This window comes from Falco rusticolus, chromosome 3, assembly GCF_015220075.1.
Source record: "Falco rusticolus isolate bFalRus1 chromosome 3, bFalRus1.pri, whole genome shotgun sequence".
Classification (NCBI taxonomy): Eukaryota; Metazoa; Chordata; class Aves; order Falconiformes; family Falconidae; genus Falco; species Falco rusticolus.
In genome coordinates, this window is record NC_051189.1 from 17825448 (window position 1) to 17851861 (window position 26414).

General features: G+C 43.2%; 1 protein-coding gene across 2 annotated transcripts; it reads left to right on the forward strand.

Annotated features, from left to right (window-relative positions):
* Positions 1 to 488: 488 nt before the first annotated feature.
* Positions 489 to 17869, forward strand: DERL1 (derlin 1). 2 transcript variants are annotated; one of them, XR_005102913.1, is made up of 9 exons: positions 489 to 830; positions 2542 to 2653; positions 5593 to 5657; positions 8496 to 8522; positions 9999 to 10094; positions 10784 to 10836; positions 11984 to 12094; positions 13909 to 15938; positions 16667 to 17869. XR_005102913.1 is itself a non-coding variant. In XM_037378666.1 (8 exons), exons 1-8 carry the CDS (start codon positions 678 to 680, stop codon positions 14045 to 14047), a joined length of 756 nt encoding a protein of 251 aa, XP_037234563.1. In that variant the 5' UTR covers positions 489 to 677; the 3' UTR covers positions 14048 to 16599. The 2 variants fall into 2 exon arrangements, 1 of the variants encoding a protein (XP_037234563.1); XM_037378666.1 differs by lacking the exon at positions 16667 to 17869 and having other exon boundaries at positions 13909 to 16599.
* The last annotated feature ends 8545 nt before the right edge of the window (positions 17870 to 26414 follow it).

Consider the following 26414-nt stretch of genomic DNA (forward strand, 5'->3'; position numbering starts at 1 on the left):
CCAATGGAGGGCAGTAAGGAGGAGGCGGACGCGCTTCCCCCCTCCGCCCCCCGTCGGCCTGCCGGGAGTGGAACCGGCCCGCCCTGCCCCGGGGCCTGCCGGGAGTTGTCGTTTCCCTCACGGGCGTCAGGCGGGGGGCCACGGAGCGGAGCGCTATCAGCGTCGGATAATAAAGTGTAGGCCACGTCTTATAAAAAAAAAAATAAATTTTTTAATATAGTGTTTCTTCCTATCAGGCAAACATGTTTATAACATGGCGCAATGGGACATTAATACTTTTTTCCAGGCTTTCGCATGTGCAGGGCCTGCTGCCGGTTAGCTCTTGTTACCAGCGCCCTCGCGTTACTAAATACAGCTCCGGAGAAAGGGGCCGGCCGCCGGCCCAGCCCGCGGGGACGGCGGCACCGTCACCCGGCAACGGCGGGTTGCTCCGCCTTCCACGAAGAGGCGGAACTTCCGGCGCTGCCGTTGCCATGGCAGCCGAGGGGCGGGGCCGGAAGTGGCGGCGGCCCGGCCGAATTCGGCGGCGCCACGTCTGGCTTGGGTTTCCTCTCCCTGCCCGGGGCGGCGGCGCTGGGAACAGCGGGCGGAGCGCGGCTGGACCCTCGCCTCGCTTCTTCCTTAGCGGCCGCTTCGTAGCGAGGCCTCGGGCGGCGGCCGGGTGCGGCGGCGGCGACATGTCGGACCTGGGGGACTGGTTCCGGAGCATCCCGTTGATCACCCGCTACTGGTTCGCCGGCTCCATTGCGGTGCCGCTCATCGGCAAGCTGGGCCTTGTCAGCCCCGTCTACCTCTTCCTATGGCCCGACGCCTTCATCAACCGCTTCCAAGTATGGACCGCACTACCCGTCCCGGCGTGCCTTGCGGCGTCCGCGCCATAAGAGAGCCTGGTCCGGGCCGCGCTGGGCATTCTGGGAGTTGTAGTGCGCGACTTGGCGGGGCTGGGGGCTGCGGAGGTGCGGTCTGGGGTCTGGACCCCTCTTCGGCCTCCACGGTCGCGCTGGGAGGGAATCGCGCACCGAGGGAGCCCTTGGGAGTGACCCACATCGCCTGCAGCGGGAAGCCGGGCCTGCCTTCCTGCTTAACCTATATAAGGCCTGCGAGCTGGGCCCCGGGTTTAGTGCTCTGCCTCTGCAGGCCCCGGGCTCCCCACCAAGGTGACACAGGCTGCGGTGCCTGGCCCTGCCAGGGCCCCTGGGTGAGACAAGGAGGGCAGTGGCCCTTGACAGGCCCCGTAGTTTGTCTTGCATCTCATTTTGGTGTGTTTTTTCCCTACGTGTTTTGGGAGAGTTGTTTTGGCTGGCACTGGTGGTTGTGCCAAGGCACTACAATCATAAAACCTATGCCTGTGACTTCGGGTGACTTGCCTGGCCTCTGTTGTGTGATTGTGTGGGTGTGACTGGGAACAGGGGCTACAGGCAGGTGTGCAACTGTCCTAAACTGCAGGTAGCTCTGGAGATATTAAGGCAGAGCTAAAGAAGTGCATCTTTTGCACCTTTTTGCTTGGAATTTGAAAAAGTTTCTGGCTGGGATTGCCAGCTTCTATGCCTAGTTATGGTTGACATAAAGTAACAACTGAAGTCCTGAGGTTTCAGATAACAGTGTTTCTGGATGTGTTAGCAATATCAGAAGTGCTCACAAACTGGATATAGTAATTATCCTTGCATTGAGAGGTTACAGGTTCAGTGTTCTGGTATGCAGGAGTGTAGGGGGAGAGCACCCACTGGCTGGATGAACTGAAAATGAAGGAAGATAAAGGATTCCAGCTTTTAAATTTCTATTTTACTTGCTCATTATAGCTTCAGTGGAGAAGACTGAATGCAAAAAAAGATAAAAAGATAGCTCTATCTGTAGTTTGTTTCATGTATCGTCCCCAAAATTTAGTAGCTTAAAGGGCTGTTTTTTCCTCTAGTTCTGTTACTCCTTGTGGAACTGTGCCTTTCAGGATCCCAATACTCCTGCTTGGAAGTGTTGCTGCTTAAAGAACTCGTTCATAAATGGCCAGACATTTTCTGTCCCTGCTGCATGTTGCCGTGCAGTTGGCTGTACCTAATATTGATAGATAGTTGGGAGACTCTCTAAAGCAGGTGCAGGATGCTCAGAGCAGTGTGTGCTGTCTGGAATGGTTATGCTAAAGGCCATTGTGTGAATTCCTTGGCCTCTGTTCAACAGGTAAGAATGGGTTCTGTATGGATGCTTTTAGAACAGGGTAGCATCCTTGCACGCATATCCCTGTTGCACTGCAATTAAAGACTCAATACTGTGAAGATGTGACAGAAGTGATCTGGGAAGTTTTGTGTGATTTTTGTTGTAATCATAATAGCTTTGCTTATCAGACTTCGAAAAAAAAAAATCACCACCCCAACAAACAACACCTAACTGTAAAAGCTGCTGAAGCAGCAGCTGTTGATACTTGGGCTATTTTTAATCTTCTCCTTGATCTTCCAAATAATTGATAACAAATGAAAAGAAAAGCGCTATGCATATGAGTTCATTCTACAGTATATAAATAGATCTATCTTTCTTTTTTGATCTGGACAGATCTGGCGGCCGATAACTGCAACTTTCTTCTTCCCAGTGGGACCTGGAACAGGATTTCTGTACTTGGTGAATTTGTATTTCTTGTATCAATATTCGTCACGATTAGAAACAGGTATGTTATCCGTTAAATTATATGCATGTGGTGAACTCTGCCCAGAGTTGATATAGACTAAGTGTTGTTAGATAGAGCTTCTATTGCGAATGTCTGTGGTGATGGGATTGCGGCTGATTTGATCAGAGTCATGTGAAAGGCGCTCTGAAAGCTGTTTTTCTGTGACCGGCTCCTTTCTTTGATAGGGAGCCTGTTCGTTTAGGATCTGAACTTGATACTTGTTTCAGTAGGAGGGCCTGGTGCTTTTAGTTGTTGGATTTCAGGAAGTGAAGGAGAGAGAGACTAAAAGATGACATTACCTCTGTTTTCTTGTGTTTGATGTCCTTTAACACAGAAGCTTGATAAAGCATATGTAACAATGGGTATAACCATCTTGAGAAAAACAATGTCAGTTTTTCCTTTTTCTTGAAAGGGATGCTTACCTGTGTTATTCTATCTACGTTGAATTGAGGGATACGTTGTACAAATGAAGTGTATCCTCTGTCAAACATAAGTGTGAAAAAGGAACTAGTTGGATTTTCAGTTAGAGGAGAGAATTAAGAGTGGAAGAAGGGAGAACAGATAATGGATCCTTTTTCTCAAAAAAGGAATTGTTGTTATGAGGTAGCTTCAAAATTGTTTTCATTTTGCGTTGCACAGTTCATTAAAGCTAGGCAAAAATTGTTTCAGTTGAAGTGAATAATTAACGTATTTGCGAAGCCAAGCTCCTGAAAGCCTTTATGAACAAGAATTTCAGTGTAGTTCTAATGAAGTCTTAGAACTGATGGTGTAAGTGGAAATGCATTGCAAGGTGGTGTTTGGCAAGTCCCACGATAAAGAAGAGGTCTCTGGTAAACCGGTCATCCAGAGTCTTGTGGAATCCCATTAAAGTCATAAGAAGAGTAGCAGGGAAAGGCAGGAGTGGTGCCAGATTGTATTTGTTTGTTTTCTTAGTAAAAGTAAGTAGCAGTTTAATAGCTAGAAATGGTTTCTCCTCTCTGAGCATTTCTGCAGTACGTTATGAACACATGAGAGTACACACACTTAGAAAACGCTCTTGTTTTCTGTGCTGTGGCAGAAGTCTCATGGAAGTCAGTCATTTTCTACAGTAAATTTACATTGCTGCTGTACAACGCATCTGGATTTTGAAACTGGGAAGTCAGCTGTGTTGTTTGAATCAGTGCATTTCTTTTATATTACAGTCATTTTTCTGGGTATAAATGAAGTTCTTGGTTAGGTCAGTCCTCCTTTCTACGAAAAAGGGTTGAATCCTTTTGAAAGTGGGAAGTGTGTAAGTTGCTGATAATATGTTCACAGGTGGAAATCTGCATAGGTCTATGCCTCCTTTTGTCTGTGTAACTGAGGAACTGAAACTTCTGTTTTCAGGGTTGTAGTGGTTTTTAGGCATACACTGGTGTTGCATGCTAGCTTCAAATCTAGCTGTCGGAAATATTCATACAGTTTTGTACTGTGCTTGTGCTTTCCTAACAAGCTGACCTCTAGCTTCCTGAGGAAAAGGAGATTAATGCATTTTTGTTGTGTTTCTGTTGGAGAAGAACATAACAAATACCAACAGAGAAAGCAGAATATTCAGAGTTCACTCCCCAGCAGTATGAATGATGAGATAATGAGTCTGCAGCTCTTCCCTGAGGACCGGATTATACCCTGGGCTCTACTGAAGGACCCAGTGGAGACTCTTCCTTTCTGTGCTGAGCTTTTTAGAAGTCTGCAGCTCAGTTTTCTTAGATATTCATTGGAAAGTCAATTTAAATAGTTTGTCTAATATTCTTGTTGGTAATCTCCTAGATAATAAGAAATCAAAGACTTTAAGGAGATAATACTTACTTGTTTTCTCCCTATTCTGGAGGAATTTCTGTGCTGGAGTTTCTACAGGATTAATCAGGTTCCTCTTTTTATTTGTTTGTATTTGTTGTATGGCAACAATCTAGTTCTCCAACTTTAAAACTTTCCAAAAGATTTTTTCCTAAGTTTATTTTTTAGGCATCTAGAGATAATTTCATTTAGTATGACCTGCAGGGAATATTGCTCTGTGTTTTTGTTTCCACTGTTCTGAAGAAAATTGACATGTCATGTACATGTCATCCCATGTACATGTGTATATCCCATGTAGTGATAGGACAAGAGGTAATAGTTTTAAGATGCAAGAGGACAGATTTAGATTAGATGTTAGGAAGAAATTCTTTACTGTGAGGGTGATGAGACATTGGAAGAGAAGTTGTAGATGCCCCAGCCCTGGAAGTGTTCAAGGCCAGGCTGGATGGGGCTTTGGGCAACCTGGTCTAGTGGAAGGTGTCCCTGCCCATGGCAGGGGGGTTGGAATGGGATGATCTTTAAGGTCCCTTCCAGCCCAAACCGTTCTATGATTTTGTGTTTGAAATGGGGAATTAGGCAAGCCATTAAGCTTAGAAGAAGGAACAGAATGCACTGCACATGTGTATCCTCCTTGTCATGTGTGGTAATGTTTCTGGAATGTAAAAACTGTTGCATCTCTTGAATCTGACTAGACGATGCAAAGAGGATGCAGTTTGCCTAAGTAAGGACTGGTTTTCTCATGACTGTCATTAAACTTGATGTCTCTGTTGTTGTCATGCATGTGTATTTATTTCTTTATTGTGTGTTTCTGACTGGCAGCTTCTTATGAAGGATGGGGTCCAACTCCAATTTGAGGTCTTATGAAGTTAAAGCCACTTATCTCCAGAGTTAAACTGTGTACTTTTTCAAGTAGAGGCACTGTGGACTTTAATGCAGTAGGCTGAATGTCTTATTTTTCAGTCTGTAGGTTGTTCTATTATAAGGCTTTTTAAAATTAAAAAGAATAAACCACAGACTGCACGTAAGACAACTGTTATTAGCTGAGCTTTTCTTAGACTCCCAAAAGTAAAGTCTTAATTTCTTACCAAGATTTTGGTACGTTTCCTAATAATTCTTTTTATTTACAGGAGCTTTTGATGGAAGGCCAGCAGATTACATGTTCATGCTCCTGTTTAACTGGATCTGCATTGTTGTATCCTTCTGTTCATCAAACTTTTAGAATGTTTTGGTTCTCCTGTTTCTGCTTGAAATATGTTCAAAGACCAGGTTTTAGCAGCTGACAGTTTTAAAATTTAGCAAGTGTTCACAGGTGAGTTTTTAATCTTCCTGGAAAGGTAGCAAGTGTCTTGTATTGGCACATTTATTAGTATTCTTCCTACAAGTATGTAATCTGGGGACTAGAGTTCTGCTTACACAAAGCTCAGCTAGTGCGTGAACTTCCATGGTGCTCGCTGTATTGCTTCACTTAGCCACTTTTGTGGATTGCTGCATGGGCTAAGAGTGAATTTAGTGTGTTTAAGCTGCAAATGTGCAAATAAGTCTGATCTGTGCCATTCCCTAAGTTGGAAATTCAGGGACCTCACAGAGAGATCCTTTACCTGCTAGGCACAGATTATCTGAGTCTGTGAAATCAGTGTTGCAATATCTGCACTGAGCCAGCTTCCTGAAGAAGCTGGGCTTGTTGCTTTGGGAATGTTGGGAAACAGTTTTTCCATGAGCTGTGCTGTTCTACCTGAATTTTCTTTTAGGTCTCAGGTACAAAACTGGGAGGAGTTGTTGATAAACCAGATGGTTGTGCTACCCTTCAGAGGGATCTGTAGTGGCTGGAGAAATGTGCTGGTCAGGAATCTCATGAGCTCAGCAAAGGGAAGTGCAGAGGCCTGCCCCCAGGGAGGAACAGCCTCAGGCAGTGGTCCAGACTGGGGACTGACAGTCTGCAAAGCATCTTGGCAGAAAAGGCTCTGGGAGTCCTGCTGGACACCAAGTTGGCCATGAGCCAGCAGCATGCCTTTCTGGCAAAGGTGGCCACCAGCCTCCTGGGTTGCATTAGGCAGAGCATTCCCAGCAGCTTGAGGGAGGTGATTACCCCTCTCTGCTGAGCCCTTGTGAGACGTATGGGGGGCTGCATCCATCTCCAGGTTCCCAAATACAAGACAAACATGGACATACTGGAGTGAGTTCAGTGAAAGGTCATGATGATTAAAGGGTTGGAGCATCTGTCACATGAGGTGAAGCTGAGAGGGCTGGGATTGTGCAGACTGGGGAACAGGAGGTTCAGTGGTGTCTTATCATAGAATTATAGAGTAGTTTGGGTTGGAAGGGACTTTTAAAGGTCATCTAGTCCAGCCCCTCCCTGCAATAAACAGGAACATCTTCGACTAGATCAGGTTGCTCAGAGCCCCGTCCAACCCAGCCTTGAATATTTCCAGGGACGGGGCATTTGCCACCTCTCTGGGCAACCTGTTTCAGTGCTTCACCACCCTCAGCATAAAAAACTTCTAATATCTAGTCTAAATCTATCATCTTTTAGTTTAAAATCACTACCTCTTGTCTGATTGCTACAGGCCCTTGTGAAAACAGTCTGTCCCCATCTTTCTTATAAGCCCCCTTTAAGTATTGAAGGGCTGTAATAAGGTCGCTTTGGAGCCTTGTCTTCTCCAGGCTGAATAACCCCAACTCTCTCAGCCTTTTCTCACAGGAGAGGTGTTCCAGTTCCATCCCTCTAATCATTTTCGTGGCCCTCATCTGTACTCGCTCCAATAGGTCCATCTTTTTCCTCTGCTGAGGACTCCAGAGCTGGACATAATACCCATGTGGATAAATACCTGATGAGAGAGGGAGTAAAGCAAATAGAGCTAGGCTTCTCTCAGTAGCGCTCAGTGGTGGGACAAGAGGCAACAGGAACAAAATGAAGCACAGAAGATTCCACTTAAATGTAAGAAAGACTCTTTTTACTGTTAGGGCAGTCAAACACCAGCATGGGTTGCCAAGAGAGGTTGTGGAGCCTCCATTCTTGGATGTGCTCCCCTTCTGTCTGTGCTGTGGCTACCTCCTTGTAGCAATTTGTGTGGCACAGCATGTGGAAAAAAGGGAGTGGTGACATCAGTGTGAATCAGATACAGCTGGGAGAGAGAGTGTGTAGAAATGCTGTTGCCTTTATCAATAGATGAACTATCTAGTCACATTCCACTGTATGGAGGGAATTGCTATTCCTGCTAGTCCTGTTGAGCCACGGCAACGACTAGGCAAACAATTGTGCGTTTAGTTATGTTGTTAAGAAAACCATCAGCTTCATTGTGGTTGCAGGCTGTTGGCTGTGAGCTATTAGATGAATCTGATTGTGACTTGACTTTCAAACTGGTCATTTAAAAGCTTCCAGTTGCTTGTTCCCCATATGACGTAAGGAGCAACCTGAATGCATGATCTGGGAAAACACTTGATACCATTTCATACACATTCATGAACGGTTAAAAGCATTCTGATCATAGCAAAATTATTCAGCAATTGTTTCTACTCAGCAGTCACTACAGCAAGTAGATCCTTTGCGTTCCAAAAGTAGTATGAAAAGCCTGCATTGATGCACTTCAAGAAATTATTTTCTAAAACACGGTGGCAATATGTTGGTATTTTTTTAATGATCTGATATATCTTCAGTTAGAAAACCAGCAGTTTAGTCTTTAAAAAACTAATGAAAGAATCCAGCTGTTAAACTTGTAACATGCTTTTATGCAAGAACTGATCGAGTTTCTAGACAGTTTCACCATGGAGGGAAGGTCAGTGCATGCGTCAGCTCTTGGGGTAATGACTTGAGGTGGTAGCTTGAGAGGCTACTGAAAAGCAATTATTGAAACTAAGTGTGTACATCTTTAGATCATTGCAGGGTTTTCATTTTTTCCAGTGGTCAGCTTAATATTACACAGGAACGCTGTTTTAATTTTAAACATTAAAGGCCTTTACGTGTGTGTTCAGCTCTTTTTGTTGTTCTAGTTTATCAGGTTTTACTGCATTTTCCTTAATGGTGCAATGACAGATAACTGGCTTGGCAATGGACATGCAGGTAACTGCTGAAGTTTTTAAATAATGTTATGGAACATTCTGACTACTTAATGACTTTGTAGAGAGCATTATTGACAGTTTGCAGAACATAGTTAAACTAGGCTGGTTTAGTTTATATCAAAATGAACTGTTGTGTGTATATTGTTAGTTTTTTAGTTTGGGTTAGCCTCCGCTGACATCACAAGCCTGTATCTTCTGACTCTCACTTCTAACCTAGTTAGGGAGTCAGGGAGTGAAAATTGGCTCTTTGCACAGTCAGGAAGTGTTCAGCCTTTTACTAAAATGGACACAAGATGTCACCTATATACTGTTTCTTCTAATTAATGTGAATCTGCATTCTTAATTTTTTTACCTAAAAACTATTCTTGGGTTCATTAGTCTTCTAAAATGTAGTGTGCCTTTTACTGATCTTTTTGTGAAAAATGCAGCTGTAGGTTCAGATCAGAACTGTGCAGTGCAAAATCCTCACAAGAGTGATTAAAATAGTGGTCCAAATAACCATTTTCAGTGAACTAGTTCTTATCTCCCCAGATATTAAGGAGGGAGATGGGGGAGTGCTTCTTGGACACAACAGAGTGTCATGGTTTTAATAAAGACCCTAAGGTGCTTGTGTGAAGAGTCAGACTGCTGGTATACCGTAGGGCTTGGGGAAGACTGGACTGGTGCTGGTGTGCCAGCTTTAATGTGGAATCTGTTGAGTAGCGGCACCCCTGCAGAAATGATTTTTAACCTCTCTTCCAAACAAATGAGCTGGTTTGCAGCATTAAACCAGTTCATGGAAATGTTGCTGGCACAGTCTGTCAAAATCAGCATGTAGCTAAAATAGTGCTTTATATTTGTTTCACTAGGAATGGTCCAGTCAGCTAGTACACGGTCACAGTAAGGAGGTATTTGAAACAGTCTCATCTCCTGGTATGGAGCATGGGTTACCTCCGAGCTCTGCTGAGGTGCCTTTGCCAAGGCTGGCGGCAGTACTCTGAAATAGTGATTTACTGGTGCACTTTCCTTCTGTGGTGCTCTGAGGGGAGCATAGCTAGCATTTGGATGGAGTAACACTTCAGCTGCTCTGTTAGCTTAGCCCCAGATGAGTGTGTTTGGGTTAGTGCCCAGGGTTGTGAATGGAAATGATTGTGGCACAAGCATGTCACTGACATTGCTGTAGGTGGTGCTGCTAAGGAGCTGGGAGCAGAGGAGTTAACGATGGCTGCTTTTTCAGTTGGTGCAAGTTGGAGCCCTTTGCTTCAGCATGGTCTTGCAAAAGAGAATGGCCAATGCTTAGCTTTCTCAATAGTTTTTGAACAGATCCATGTCACGTGATGGCAAAGATTCTGGGGCAATCTTTAAAGGTTTTTCTGATTTATTATGCTTACGAGCCATTTTTGAAGCTTATAGGTTGTGCTGTCTGTTTGTTTCTTAGACTTCTGTGAAAGCAATGGTAACTTTCTGCCTTTTTTTTTTTTTTTTTTCAACATTGCAGTTGCTGATGATTCCACTCATCATGTCAGTACTTTATGTGTGGGCCCAGCTGAACAGAGACATGATCGTATCATTTTGGTTTGGAACAAGATTTAAGGTATGTCAGACTGGATATTGGAAAGGTTTGTGCCCCGAAGATGCACATGAAGGGGGTGAGGAGCAAAATATAAATACTTTGTGTTATTAAAGATGGCCTATACTTTCACACAGCTATATACTCCTTGAGATGCAATGAAGACAGATTTGTTCATGGTCTTCCATATGGTGTCACTCAGTGTGGCTTTACTGAAAACATGTACTGACAACTGAAATTCATTGGTCTGAAGAGAGAAAAAAATTCCTGATAAACATTAACTTGGATAAAAGCTGAATGTAGTGACACCGTAGTGACAAAATGTTGATATTTAAATTCTTTCCTGTGCAACCTCATCTGTTTCTGCCCGATCATGTAGTGAAAACTCTTTTGATCATTGTTTCCAGACCTTTTCAAAATCAGAAATGTTACGACTTTGTTTCAGATGTAACCATGCTGTGGAACATAGAGTGCCAAAGACACATTTACTTAAAATGTTTAAATGAGTGTGATTTTTCTAAAAATGTTAGTGGTTGCTTGGTTTGGAGTATCCTGCCTCGTTAGGTAGAATCTGCTTAAGTTAATATATCAGGATTTGAGTAATGCCTAAAACACTGAGATGATAATCGTGCTTACTGCAGTGGGAAGTTGAGCAGCTTTATGTCCTTAACTTGTACTTAAAATTTCTCTGTCTCCACTGTATTCTTTTTCAGGCCTGTTACCTTCCATGGGTTATTCTGGGATTCAACTACATCATTGGTGGATCGTACGTATTTACTTACATGGCCAATTTGAAGTTACAGAAGTTTTTATGGCTTTTGAACTGACTGCTGCATTTAGAAGCAGTATTAAAATAAAAAGCTTAAAGCTGTATAATCTGACTGATAATGCTTAGTATGACATGGTCACCATTTAAGATAAAAGCAAAAAGGAGATGTGCATGTGAGAACTAGAGAATGTAGGTGAGGGGAAACCAAATAAGAATTTGGTTTATCTTCTAGTAAATCTATGCATTAGGCCTTTTCCGTACTACAGGAAGGGTCCTGTAGTGACCAGCCATCCTTCTTGGTTTTAGAAACAAATTTAACTTGACCCTGGTAGTGCTGTTACTTCTGTTCCTCACAGTCTTGCCAAATGCAATGTTTTTTTCAGCTTATGAAACAAGGGAAAATGGAATAACAAGCCCACACAGTGCCATATTAGTGCTTGCTGAATTTGTTGGTCTGTCTTGGGTTTCTGTGATGAAACGGTGATGCAGAAACCCTTCTGTGCATGGTCTTTCTCATTGGTGCTCTGCATTTGTCTGGGGCCTCTTGGTGCCGCTGTAACACAGTTGGTGACAGCAACAAGTTATGTGGTTGATTTATAAAAGGAGGAGATAGTATAGCAAAACCAAATTCCCTTTTCTGGCTGTGCCACCTACTGACTCATCCGTCACTTGAGAAACTGCTTGCTGTTAGATACCTGCTGTTTCTATGCATGACAGAAGATACTCAAGGGCCTCCATTCAGTGTTTTTGCAAAATTGGGAACAAAACAGTTCAGTACAGCAGGAGACAGGTTGTCCAGTGAAAACAGCAGTAACTTCTCAAGCTCTGCAGACTATTATTTTACACGCTAATAGCTGTACGGTCTAATTCTCTGATGTAAACAAGTATTTAATTGCATTTTCAGTACAGACTGTAGAGAAGGCTTGGCAGGGAGGGAGGGTGGAACAGCCTGTTGATGTGCTGGCACTGAAGGTTGGCCCTTATAAAGAAGTGGCTGCAAAGTGCTGAGGGAAGGGAAATTTTCTGTGGCTCACAGCCCTGGAAATACCCGGGGCAGGTGAACAGTAGTAGCTGGCAGAAGATGGTCAGTTTATTTTCAGAGAAGACAGCATGTGAAACAGTTCTTTTTCTTCTTGCCTTGCAGAGTCATCAATGAGCTGATAGGAAATCTGGTTGGACACCTGTATTTCTTTTTAATGTTTAAATATCCAATGGATTTGGGAGGAAGGAATTTTCTCTCCACACCTCAGTTCCTGTAAGCTGGCTTTATTCTTTAACTCACTGTTTGTTTGGTCCAATTTTCTGTATTGTTCATTAGGCATATATTTACCAGATTGTAAGGTGTAAAATACTTTGCTAAATCAGTCTGCTTCAGACTATTGTATTGACTGTGCTGCTGAGTCATCAGATGTTGAGTTTCTTGTAACTGACCCATGTGAGCGTTCTGTTACTCCTATGGATGGCTTATGTCCTTTACCCACTCGTAAGAGTGAGAGTAAAAGTTGTAGTTCTGCTAGTAAGTTGGGCTGTAAGAAAGAAAACCCCCTAACAATTATCAGATAGCACCAAAAAACCTGTTTTCTCCTGTAAATGATCTTTTATCTGTATTTCCATGTATCATTACAGTGGCTACCAGTTCAGCAACCTGTAACAATAATAGGAGTTAGTTTAGACTTGTTCACAACTATAATGCGCATTCTGCTTTGCAGTCTGTACCAGTCACCTTGACTTGAGACTGCAGGTCTTGGTTTCTGAAGAGCTTTTTCTTGTGATTTGTTAATTGTTTTGGCATTGAAATGCTATGATCAGAAGCCAAAGTCTGTAGCTTCAGTTGCCCTTGTCCTCATCCTTTTGTGTTGTAAATATTCCTTCTCTACCAAACTTTAGTTAGCAACTCAGTTAACCCTTTTTATAGCATAAACTGTTAATTAGAAGATGCAAAGTTAATTTACAGTTCTACTTTATGTACAAGTTTTAATGAGTAGGCAAGTTTTATTTTCTACCTCTGTATTTAAAAGCCCTTCTGGTAAACCTAGTTTTCCATAAAGGTTAGGAGACAAAATATTTTTTTCCATGTTTCTCAAGGTAATAACAGCTCTGAAACGTCCATCAGTCTTGTTGGTTATGTGTAATTCTCTTGAGTCCTCATAGGTGTATTTAACTTTTCTCTGTGTTTGAGAAGCAGGAACAGAAGTACTGCGAATATCCCTACAAAGGGATAAATTCTGCCTTGCACTGTAACATTATATCAAAAAAAAGACACTGTGATGATTTACTGGTACCTTTAATATAATAATGAAGAATTTGTACCGTACAGGATTGTTTTTCTTGTAGAAAGGAATTGGGGTTTTATATCTGGGGCCTCAGATTTTAGTGGTTAGATTTAGCAAGGGATCTGCAGGCGCTCTGTGTAACTGTTGTAGAGCTGGAATGACTCTGCACTGATGGGATCCCTTGCAAAATGCAGAAGCTGTATTTTAGATCACTCTATTTAGATGATAGCCCAAGTTGGATGATAAAGTCTTACAGCTCTCATTTGCTTTGGCCAGGTCACTTGAGCTTTGATTTCAGACAAGCTAGTTGCTTGAGCCTGTTTCCCTTAGCCTCATTTGTCCTCAGTCCCTCAGGAATGTTTACTTGGAGAGCAGTGAGATGGTTAGATGCTGTCGTAACAGGACCTATGCAACTATTGAAGAGAGAGATGCTCGGAAGTTATTTGGATTTTTGTTATTATTTCCCCTTAAAAAAAAGAGAGAGAATTTAGAGGAACTAAGTTTATATCACAGTGTTTATTCTCAACAGTGAGACCTCCTTATGGGGTTTTTTTCCCCTATGTTTGGATTATTGTATCTAACCATATCCCAGAGATGGAAGTTCCCCAGAATTCCCATTTCAAAATGCACTGAGGGCTTAGATTTGGAAAGAATTCTGTGAAGTGCTGCCGTGAAAAGCCAGTTTTATTGCAAAGTCTAGCAGCTAAAAGGAAGTGCATGGAATAGTAGTCTGGGCATTTACCCCCAAGGTACAGCTGTTTCTCACTTTCTCTCCTCCTCTTCTGGCTTGCCCTAGGTACCGCTGGCTGCCAAATAGGAGAGGAGGAGTGTCGGGGTTTGGTGTCCCACCTGCTAGCATGAGAAGAGCTGCAGAAGACCCACAGGGTGGTGGAAGACACAACTGGGGCCAAGGTTTCCGGCTAGGTGACCAGTGAAGAACTCCTGCCTTTGGAAAATGGCAACTCTTTGGTTTTAATAGGACGTAGAACCGACCCTTCCTGGTGCAGAGCATGTTTAAGAACCAGGCTCTCTGCAGTACTGTTGGATTTAACTGATCAGAAAGAATGTTTCTGGTTCAAGAGAAAATTAAAAAGTCCAGAAGGCAAAAATGTAGATCTTGCTCCAGGTTAGCCAGTAGTGTCCAATTTGATTCTGCCATTAAAAAAAGCCTTCTTTATACAGTATTGTCTGTCTGTTGCAGTGGGCATCCATTATGCAGTCTTGTTCCATGAATGTGATGGAGCAAGGTAATGGTGTTCTGTCTCACCTGGTACGTTAAAAGCTTTGTTGACCGTGGTAAGTTAAGAATCCAATGTGAGGCAGATGGATCAAACTAACCCCAAAGTTTAGGAAGCTGACTTTTTCCACAGCTGTGCTTAAGTCCCTGCGCCTTTGGAAACATTATTTAAGTGATATCTCTACTGCATTCATAAAGCAAAGTGCAAATATTTCATTTCCATTATTAAGCTATGTTTTAAGGGGAGTTTTTTCTTACAGTGCAGCATTTTCCTGCCTGCTACAGCACAGGCTGGGCAAGACCAGGGATAAGAGGGCTTTCATTTGAAATGGCAATAACAGATATTCACAGAATTTAAATCTCTGAGCTCTTCATCGCATGTTACAAGGCTTGCTGTTTAAACTGAAGTTGTCTAGCTTGTGTGGTTGGTTTTTTTTTTTCCCTGAGATCTGTGAATTCTTGGCTTCAAGGTTTCTATTTTGATTGCAAAATTGGGTAGCACAAATAACATTTAAACTAGAAAATGTAACATATCATTGTGGTTAATGTAAAGGGTATTAACTGCAGCATTATGTTTGTTAACTGCATCTTCAAATTTCTCTTCAAAGCTTTAAGACCTCAAAGAATTAAAGCTGGAAATAAAGTTTTCCAGGGTCAAGATACAATAGAACAGATTGCTTTACTATGGGACTCTTTCACTGTCAAATAAGAAATTATGTACACTGTTTATTAGTATTTACGTTTTTTGGTAGAAATTTTTGACATGGAAAAGGGAATGATTCTGTAGAGTAGTTTTCCTTGTACTGGGTTCTCATGGGCAGAGCACAGGACTAAGACCAAGGAAGCTGTAATGCTAGCTTATTACTGACCGCATGGACTTGAGCAAACTTCTTTCTTACTTCAGTTTTCCCAGCTGTAAGGAGGACTCATTTGTCTCATAGCATTCTTAAAAGGTAGCTGTCCCCGACTCCCCTAGGTAGGTGCTTCTAGTGAGCAAGGTAAGGCTTAGGTTCACGTAAATGACAACCATTAAATTAGGAATGCAGTTACTCTAAGCTTAACCAAGACTTCAAAGTTGGAATATAGTTGCTCACTTTTTGTTTTCTAGTTGGAGGAGGAAAAGCATCGTCACTAGGATGAGATTCAAGTCTCTGACCGAATTTCCCATCAGCATTTTTTCTTTTTACTAGGTAGGTGGGGCACAGAAAGTTGTTCTACCCCAACTTGGGTATCTCAGGTATCTGTAAGTGGAGTGAATCTGGGCCAAAACATTTTTATTGCTACTTTGTTTCTTCACTAAACCTGGGTTCTGAAGGTTTAAAAACTTGTAAATACTATGTGATGTGAAACTGAGTGGGAAATAAACAGTCAGACTGGAAGTTTTCATCTGGCTTGCTTGAAAAAAATACATGCTACCTTTCTTCACTGCAGGTTAATTTTGTTGATTCAGCTTGTGGAAAACTGTAGAAAACTGGTAATGATCATATTGCGTGCTTACATTTTACAGGAACTTGGAGTTCAGAAATCACCTGCCATTTTTGTTTGTTCAGTGATGAACTTTAAAGATGCTCTTGTCTTTTTATAAAATGGTAGGTAGAAGAGAGGAGTTCAGTGTTGTAAAGAGTAGTCCGTAGACTGACAGCTGTTAATTGATTTTATTTGGGAAGTTTGGGAAGCACCATTTTTATAGGAGTCATGGTGCAACTGGTCTTTTTAATCGTAGTAATATCACTGTCTCCAAAGCATTTGTCTTAATTTTGAATCAGAACCTAACTGTTAAGTGAAGTTGCAATAGTTTGTGACTCAGCCAAAACCCTGGCACACTCAAATTGCAGCACATCTTTGTACAGAAGGCCAGAAGAAAGGCTTCGGTGGGAGGAAGTATGGCAAAAGTCATTGTCCTGGCCCAGTGCACTGTGCTGGGTCTTGCTTTCTAGTACATCCTCATTCTCTAAGAGAAAAAGTTTTGCAAGGAAAATAGACTTCTATTAAGTCTTGGTTAGCTTTTGAGCTGCTTCAGGTCAATTTAATTTGGTTTATGGAAAATTCACTTCAGAATTCTGTATTATGAGCTTGGTTGGTTTGGTTTTCACTTGTCACTTGACCTGAAGCACTGTTTCTCCTCCAGCGTACGCTGACAATGGCAGTCTCTTGTTAAATGAGTACCTCCTTTCTTATTTTGTACAGATAATTTCCCTTTTTGTAATCAATTTTTGTTGACAAAATTTTAAATTAAAGTTTTAATCTCTGTTACTGTCTCTGTTTCACTAAATCATATTTCAGCTTAAGACAAACCTTGTGATCTGTCCATCTCCAGGGAATGTCTGACAGCTGTACTGTGACACCACCTTCTGCTGTTGATAAAAGTACTCAAGAAAATGACCTGCTTTTGGGTAGGAGCCTTGTCTTCTCTGATCAACTGCAAAATTGTAAAGGCGTTTTCTTTATCGCCATGAGTCTTGACAGTCTGTGTCCTTCCTGGCCGATTACAAAAAAAAGCTGTAAAATGGTATACTTGATTATACTCTGTTGTCCTTTGGGAGGAAGTACGCTCCTACTCACCCTCAAACTGTGTGAAATTGATAGAGATTAGTTACTTTTCCAGGGATAAGCTTGGTATTCTGCAATACTCGCTGTCCAGGCAGATCTGCACTGCTGCCAGAGTTCCTTTTGAGGCTCTTATCTCAGCTGATTTGGAGACTTGTTGAGCATCCTCTGAATGACTCTTCTGGTCCTCATTGTTCGTGTGACTGCATTTCTCCTGTTTGTTACCATAGAGGCACCAAAGAAGATCATGGACTTGGTACATAAGGCACTCTGTGAATTTGTTGTGCTTCTTGAGCTGGAAAGTCTTGGTCCATACTATACACCAGACAACAGCATGGCAAGTGTGCGCGTTTTGATTTTGCTCCAGCTGCATTAGGAGTCAGCAGAAGAGCCAAGAATACGAAATCAAATGCTTCTAAAATGCTTCATCTTTCATTCCTATCACTTTGTCTGGATGACAGCTCCTCTCTCAACACAACTCGGTAATGTGGCGTTGCTGGAAACTGGACCTGTTGCTTCATTCTGTCATCTGATTGTCACATTAGGAAAACTGAGAGGCTTTAATTTTCAGAGTAGCATATTGTTTGCAATACAACCTAAGATTCTTTCTGTGTTTATATACCACTGTGTACCTTATCAAGGAGGAAAACTGCTTTGCCTTGATGGTTAAGGTAGCGAGCTGAAGAGATAGACACTAATTTACAGTCTGAAGCTTCTGATATAACAAGTCACCTAATGGCTTTTTAATCCTGTTATGCATCCATGAAATGAAGACGATTCATATTCTCCCTTGTTCCGTGCTAGGCTTAGGATGATGGATCAATTTGTACTTGCTGTAGTATGGCACAGCACTAATTTTGGTGAAGATGTTCTTAGCAGTGTCATCCCCTGCAGTAGTAAATGGCTTTTCTGGTTTTGTGCATCCCTAGATTCTTATTTTGCCATGGATGATAGTAATAGTGTGACTTGATATGCAGAATTGGGTCTATTGTCATGATTTTATTAAGTTAAATATGCGATATGTGCATGTCAAGCAGAATTATGTCTAAAAGGTGATGATGTGCTCTTTTCTAGAATTGGAAAGATGAATACGCTTCAGCTGCTTGTATTTTTCAAGCGTGCTTTTTTGGTGATGAAAGGAGTTCTGTTTGCAGCAGTGGCTCACCCTTTTATCATCTGGAACATGATCTAGAAGGAGTGATTACAACACTTGTGAGCAAAAGTTGCATAAAAAGAGCTGTAACTGTGGGATGCTGGCGAGGCCTCTGCAGAATCTCATTGGTGTTGGAGGGGGGGGGGGGAAGTGATAATGAAACCTTAATTCTGGTGCCTGAAGGTGGTTTGGTTTATTATTTTATTTCCCACCAAAGGACAAAGCCCTTGCAAAATGCCATTAGAGCTCAAATCGGCTCTTAAGGCTGAGTTTCTCTGAACTACTTACCAGTCTCTCGTGATGAAGGTCATGGCAGCTGGAGGCAGTGTTTAAAATCAAAACCATTGCAAGAAGTCTTCTTGCTTTTGAATGTTTACATTTATTTCTCAAAAGGGATGTGTGTATTTAGTCCCTGGACTGGCCATGGATTAAAGGACAGTGGGTGGATCCCTGTGTTAGTGGTTTCATTCATTGTAACTGGAGGTGTGAGGATGCTGCCTGCACCAGCCCTTGGGCTTGCCAAGCTGCTTGGTAAATCTTTTCATACTACAGAGTTCAGGTCACCTCGCGGTAGGTAGTTAAATGTGGACGGTTTCTTTGCAGTAATGTTTCCCTTTGCTTTCAAGTTAGTGTATTGATTAGCTGTAGTTAACCCAAGCAGACTCCTCAGCCTGTTTTAAAATCGAAACACCCTCACCTACTCCACCTGGAAAGGCTTTTTGTAGCACTTGTCTTTGTTAAGACTTACTTGACTGCTACCACGCAGTCTGTAAAAACTAGCAGGCATCTAGGTGCAAAGTTCATTGACAGTCACAAGAGGGGAGAAGGCTCCGGGGTCTTCCTATTGCCCATCCCTCCCTGGGCTGGAGGGGCTCCCGCCCTGCGTTACAGTCTGATTAGTGCCCCTCCTGCAGAGTGCTGTTCCTATACATAGCACTGATCTGAGACCCCTTCCTATCGGAACTGTTTAGGTTCCCTGATGCTTGGGCAGTGGTGTGTGTTTATAATCTCAAGCTGTGGGGAGCAAATACTGCGATGGAGAAATGAAACTGAGGTTATGTTGTTGCTTCTCTTTTTTTTTCTCTCTTTTTTTTTTTTTTATGAGAATACAGGTTATGTATGGTGTCGGTGGATGTATGAGGTAGAGAAGCCTAAGGTGCTGGGTTTTGGAATAAAAATATTTTAAATCTGTCAGGAAGGGATCTAAAGATACTGAGAATTTGGGGTTTATTTGGACTTGAGAATGGGAAGAAAAAAAATATTGAGGATTGTATGCATTGTCTGATCAAAGAATGTTTTTCAAAGTGCTTCCCCTGTCCCAATATGGGCTCAGACAGTGGCAGTCTCTGTTCAGGCTGCAAAGAAAAGCAACGCCTGTCTCTGCCCTCACCTACTGAGTCCTTAGTGGGTGGAGGGGCAAGATGAGACACTGTTCAGTATTTGTATCTGCAACTGGGCTCAGCAGATAAGCCTTTTGCTAGGAGGAAGCCTTGAGCACGTGCCGGTAACGCTGCTTTACCTGCCTTTTTAAGCAGTTGTTAGTCGACTTGAACTGTCTGTGCTTATTGATGTTACAAATTCAAGCAACTGCAAAAAAGGAAATGGCGATGTGTGTGCTTTGGGCATTGACCTTGTTTGGTTTAGGGGCTTCAGCTAAGGGGTTAACTGTAACTGATGTTAATGTTTCAGTATTTTCACTTAAGAGCTTTTACATACAGATAAATTTTCCTAAAAGCTGATTCAAAGCCCATATGCTAGAGGGTTTGGGTTTTTTAACGTATAAATGAGTAGGAAAGTTAGTCTTGCCCTGTTCTCTGTTCTGTCTCGCCCTTCTTCCCCAAGGTATGTAATTTAAGATAAAAACAAAATTAATGTTGAAGTACAGCAAAGATTCTGGGGCAGCGTGAAGAAGCTTGAACACCCCAAAGCTTTATGCAACTGGTGGCATAAAGGGCTTTTATTGTTCTTTTGGCCCTTGTGTTGTGTGAATTCAGAAAATGGATCAAGTCTTGCAGGAATTGATACTCTAAGAAGATCCTGCTCAGGATCTGTGAGCAGGAGAGCAAAAATTTTGCTAGAGTTCAGACATCTGCTGAAATTGGAAGTGCTTTGGATCTTGCAGTACGGCAATATTTACTACTTTTTTTTTTTTTTTTTAACTCTACAGGTCTGTCTTAGCAAAATTCAAACTTAAGCGCAGTCTTCACTTGTTCACAGGGATGGATGTACTCTTCTCTAGCAGTGTCAATGTCTGGTTTGGCTTTAGTAGTCCAAGGGGCTCACAGCCAGGGGCAGAGGCTCCCCAGGGAGACCAGCACACCTAAACAAAACCCCCCCCACCACCACCACCAAAAACCCCCAACCAACCAAACCAAACTAAATCTGTGGGAATTGAGTTAAGAGGAAGGAGAGGAGTGTCAGGCGTGACCTGATGGTCAGCTTACTTTACGTTCCTTAGTTGGCTGTGTTGAGCTGGCGGGGTTGCACAACCCAGGAGGGAGTAGGACAGATAAGGATGAAGATGTGGCCAAATCATTTTGAGGGGGCCCTGCTTTGGCACCTCTTGGGTGCAGGCTTTCCAGGGAGTTTCAGGGAAGCCTCTTGGGATGTAAACTGCTGTTTCTGAAGGCGGTGGAGGGGAAGAGAGCTCCTGATCTGAAAATAAAGGGGCAAACCCTTGGTGTGTGCGGAGGGAAGGTTCCTAGCTGGGGAGTGGACTTGCAGGTGCTTGCAGCATGTGCAGGTTTCACTGGAAGAGTATTGGAAAGAAATGGTGTATGTGTAGGGGGAGTTTCTGCAACATGAGAGTATTTCATTTGGATGATACTGATGAGGATGAAATGCTTGAGGTTTTTATTGCTAAAATGACTTTTCAGTTAGATTAGAAGATAGGATGGGTTTTCTGTTTACTTTTAGAGCACAAATCAACCCTTAAAAGCTGAAATCAGAGCCTACTGTTTTGATTGGAACAAAACACTTCTGCAGCCTTTGTTTCTAGAAGTGTTGCAGTGGTGGCTTTTCACTGCAATCAATAAAAAAAATTTGTATTTGTGACCCTTGCCTGAGAAAGGACTTGCATGTTGGAAAAATGCCTAACTTGGATCATTGTCAACAGGTTTCTGTCTCCTTTGCTCTGTGAGTGAGTGCCCATAGAGGTTTTAAGAACCTAGAGCTTCCGGGGTGAGAGTTTCTGCATTCCTAGTGAAAGCTTCTTAACGTGTCTGCTGCTCTCACTGGGGTAGTTACAATCTGATCTTTAGTTTTCCTGTATATTTTAGTTAGAGCAGTATTACTTCATTTAAATCTCCTTTCCTTCTTTTTGATCTGAAACTGCAGTTGAACAGTTAAGGCCAAATGTTTCACAATAGCACAGGAGGAAGAAGGAGGGGTATTCTCAGCTGTACTGCATCATGCCTGCACACCCTGCCTCTGTTCTGCAGACTTACAGGAATCATCAGATACACCTAAATACACATAAATCCTGATCAATTTGGAAAGCCTGAGCAGGCTGTTAACAGGGACTCTTCATCCATTGCCGTGACAGCCATTGCATATAAAGAAGAGCTCCAGACCATTTTCTGAAAGTGAGTCTTTATACTTAAAATCATGCTCCCAGTAGCAATACTGGTTTTACAGCAATTTATAATCTTTTCTTGCCTCCCTTGTTGGCTGTCATGCAGGCAGTAAATTACCAATCTCCTTTTTTTTTTTTCCCCTCCTCCCCTTAGGTGACAACCAGTTTAATAACTCTTCTCTACTGGTTCAGCTACTTGTTCTCTCAGATGGTCTGATGAATGTAACTCGTTAAACTGAGAGTAATTGTCCTCAAATGCCATATGTGCTTTTAAAGCCTGCTGCTGGTATTTCAGAAGAGCTTTTGTGCTTTCAGTCTTACCCATTTTTTTTCTAGCTGTGTTATCAGAGTGTCTAATCAATCCTCCAAACCTTCTCCTTGTTTCTGTTCCTCAAAGCCACCCCATGAAGTTGTGCGTGGGCTGTTTTGGGAGCAGAGGGGAGTGTGATGGGCCATGGCAAAAGCATGTCATAGCAGACCTACCACTCTTCCCAAGCAGAGGGAAGCTATCATTATTAGCCAGGCGGTCATCTCTGCTTGTTTCCTGCCTAGACTGTCTGGCACTAGGAAGTCTCATCAGGCTGTGGAGTCCTTGGACGGACCATTGCCTTCACAAGAGATGGATTTTTTGGGTTCACAGAGCCGCCTGTTAAGAGACAGCTTTTCTCATTTCTAACAATGCCTTTTCCCCCTCTCTTGCACCCATCACTGTCCTTTTCAGATAATGAATTCTTCTGCATGATGGTTTTTTTTTTTTTAAGAAAAGAAGAAAAAGTAAGAGCAATTGATACGAGTTGATGCCATTTAGCCTTCCTGGGCAAGGTGATAGTAGCCTTGAAGGAGAAAAATCCTCTGAGGTGTACATGGTGCGGTGATACTGCACTTGAAGGTCTAGTAAATCTCTAAGAACTGTATCAGTCTAATTTCTTGAAAGCAGACAGATAACAATAGGCCCTACAGCTGTATTATCTGGATGAGTAGCTCAGTGGATAAGGGGGATGTTTTAGCTGGATGCAATCCCTGTGCTGAAGGATCTCAGATAATTCTGTATCTGCTATTAGAGCACAGCTCACTGGGACCAAATAATTGCTGTATAATTTAATGCCAACACAAACAACATAAGCTAACGTGTCCACTCCCCCATAGAAATGTTTTGTCCTCTAAATCTGCTCCTGCCAGTTCCTCAAAGTCATCCTACAGCTTTCTGTGTCCCCTCGTGCATCTTAAATGAGATCAGTGACTTCCTAGGCTGGCGGTAGCGGAGCGGCTCGCTCCACAGAGCTGCTCTCTGAAGCCGAAAGCAATGCCATCCTAAGGAAATCCTGCTGAGTAAGGAGAGTTTCTGTTAATGTGTAACCGAGTCGTGATAAGACCAGCTAATAAAGATAAGGTTCTCAACAAGCGGCACAGGACAATGAGCAGGGAAATGGAGTATGGAAAACTCTGTGATTAATTGTGACCCCTGGCTGCATTGTTGAAAGAAAAAAAAACGCTCCAAGAGAGGATGCGTGTGCGTGTTACTGAAGGGGAGGAAAAGCAGGAGGAATCCAGGGAAAAGAGTAGCAAGCAGGAAAGCGACTGCACCTCTGACCATGGAGGCAGCACCCTGGCCTCGGGGAAGGCGCTCCAAGAATAGTTTTGTCTTGATGCCTCCATAGCTTGAAAGGCTAGAGGGAATTCAGTCCCCCTCGTACAGGTTGATTTGTTTTTTAATGCGTAGAGATGGGCTTGTTCCTGCTCACTCTCTGTGGGGGCTCCAGCAGAAGGTGAGGGGCCAGGCAGCGGAGAAGCTGGGGAGGAGCACCTGGCCCTGGAAAAGCCTGGCAGCAGGGCTGTGGGTCTGCCTCCAGCCAGCACGAGGGGCAGGACAGCATGTGGCACCTCCTTTATATCTGGTGATCTTTAATACAGCGCTGTTGGCACTGCCAGGATCACTCATACTGTATGCATATGTCACTGCATCACTGCTATTTTTTTGACCCAAGGTGGAAATGAATCAGTGGGCCAAATCATTTGCTATCTGGCCTATAAAGCTTTGGTCTTTCCCCTTTTCAGAGGAATATCTTAAAATTGCAAGCTGTGTTGAAGTAAGTGCTTGAAGGTAAGCTCGCTTACTCTTAGATGTTCCTTGCTGGGCAGGGAGCAATTGTAAACTGCATGTTGCCCAAATGAGGGCAATTCTGTGGACTTGCGTTTATTTCAGAGAATGCCACTGTGTGTCAGGCTTCAGCTTTGCTACATGTTTGCCAGGAAACAGCCACTGACTGGTACTGCAAACCCAGTAAAGAGCTGGTGAATGCAGGTGGGAAGGGAGAAGGCTGGAATAAAGTATGTTGGTGCCCTGGATCTGCAAGCCCTCTTTCTGAATAGCAGCTGCAACAGATAGGTTGTGGGCAAAATTTTTTCCCCCCACTCCTGTACATCATCTGTCTGTATCTCTTACAACCTGAATGGTGACAGTTTTAAGAACTGGTAGTCTGGGTCTTATTTGAAGCATCGATGTAGTGTTGAACAACCGTAAGTGTCAATTAAGAAATGATCTGCACATGGTAATTCAGGAAGAACATAATTTCAAATAAGTGCTGATCGATCTTGTCTGTGAGCTTGTTTCTTGGCTTGCTTAGGTGCTGGTGGCTGTGACTCAGGAGCAGCAAATTAACGTCAGTTATGCAAGGCATGGGAAGTAGGGCAGTTCTAGCTTGCATCAAGAAATGGATGGCAAAAGCCTGATAAGCTCCGAGTAGCTCTTATATTTAGTCTGCTTGTTACATTTTAAAAAAAATATTGATGCTGTGAAGATGAATTAAGAACTTCAGTGTGCAGGATGTTGAGGAGACATTGGTTTTGGCTCTACCATCAGAGAACTGGGATGAGGCTTGTGGGGTATTGCTGGAATAGTGTGTTAACAGCAGGCCAGCAGGAGCTGTTCATGTAAAAACTGGCCTGTGCCTGTGTCCTTTGGTTTTTTTGCAACGGTTTAGGTAAATCATCAGCTTTTGCCAAAAATTCATGATTAGGAGGAGAGGTAGGAGTTACAACTGTCAGGCTGAGGCTGCAGATAGCCACAAACGGTGATCCTGGGAGAGGTGGGAATTGCTCTTTTTCAGAAGGGATGTCAACACCATGGTGAAAATGTAAACATCATGTGATTTTGCTTGTTGAAGGTCAGTGTGGCAGCATCTGCAGCTATCCTGAATTGGTAGGTGGTGCTTTTACGGAATGAAACCATTTTTCTGCTGCCAAGGGCCACCTGGAAGTTATTTGTGAGCCCAGGAGGAAAGCTTCAGCAACCTGTATTACTTCAGTTTCCAAGTCACTTGTATAAAAAAAATACCTCCTTCTAAATGAATAAAGGGGGGTAAGAGACTCAAGGAAACAATTCAACCCCCTGAAAGGCCAAATGCATCATCAATAAGCCTGTTCTGCAGCATGACTTGCTGCCCAGCTGAGGACAAAACGCTGAAGACATCCTTCAGTGCCACCACCCCACCACCTGCTTGCTCGGAGAGAGGTGTACTTCATCTTTGTTTAGATGCTGAAATGCCCTTGAAAGCAAAATCCCCTGAGAGGAGGTGGTTTGGAGATAAATTTGTATTTGGCAAAACTCTGCCTGTGCTGCGGAGCTGTAATGTGCTGTGGTGACGGTCACCAGCACTCTGGGATGGTGCCGACTGCCATTACACCATGGTGCTTTGTGGTCAACGCCGATGCTTGGTCTGGTGTCCTCTCGGGTGGCACAAAATTGGTGTCTGTGAGGCTGAAAAGGTGGTGGTGCTGCCCAGGTCAAGCATAGGCCAAGTATGAAGAAAACAAAAGCAGCCTCCTGTGATTTAGACAGGCAGAACTCCTGCACCAGAGGACAAAATTGCACTCTTTGGATAAGTGCTTATCATTCTTGGAGCTGGCACAGCAGAGCAGAGCAGCCCATGCTTCAAAAAGCAAAGTAATTAATTCTCCTTGCTCCCAGCCGCAGCAGTCTCCGTTGTGCAATGCTGCACTGCAACCGGGCATGGAGAAACTTTCTTTCCAATCAAAAGAAGTATTCATTTTTTTCGCTCTGACACAGCAGGGTTGGTCTTCCTTTTAATATTACTGAAGACAATGTCTGCCTTGCCTTTCCATGACCTACAGCGTGTGGCTTCATGTTAAAATTTCCATCCCCCCACATTCAAATGCTGACATTAAAAAGAAAAAAAAAAAAAAAAAGATTAAAATTCCTTTTGTTTAAATCCCTAATAAGGGAGCCTTCGAGCATGCTGCCCTTCAGATGGAGGGGATAGGTCTTGGCTCGTGCTCCTGGCTCTGGGCTCTTCACCTGGGCTGTGTCAGCATCGTGGAGAGCGGGTTGAACCCGCAGACCTCCCACCCCAACCCAGATGCTCTTTTCCCACTGCCCGGTTGTGGTTGAAGCCTGGTGGTAGCTGCATCTGGGCTGGAGAACAGGTTTGGAGCTGTGCTTTGCCATCTGGGGTACTTCTGCCTGCCCGCTGTATAATGGGGCTGATGATACCAAAACTTCTGGCATCCTATTTGTCACAGCTGTTCCAGATGTGTCTCCTTGCTCTTAGTATGTGCACTGCCTAGCTCTATCTCCAAATGTGTCACAAGTAAAAACTAGTAACTACATCAATTGATCAAATTTAGTGCAGATTTAAATTCCTGGTTGCAGGCAGCCTCCCTGGCTTGTCAGGGCCAGCCTCCCTGCTCAGCATCCTCCCCTCAGCTGGAGGCAGTTTTGGGAGAGAGCATGGGGTGGACATGGCCCTTTGGATAAGGCAGCAGCCATCCCAT

What these genes read in the sequence shown, in the direction of transcription:
- DERL1 (XM_037378666.1), top strand. Translation starts at nt 678, where the DNA reads ATGTCGGACCTGGGGGACTGGTTCCGGAGCATCCCGTTGATCACCCGC. An exon ending in TTAACTGGATCTGCATTGTT is followed by an intron (nt 5,658 to 8,495) that starts GTATCCTTCTGT and finishes GTGCAATGACAG; the next exon opens with ATAACTGGCTTGGCAATGGA. An exon ending in CTCTCCACACCTCAGTTCCT is followed by an intron (nt 12,095 to 13,908) that starts GTAAGCTGGCTT and finishes GGCTTGCCCTAG; the next exon opens with GTACCGCTGGCTGCCAAATA.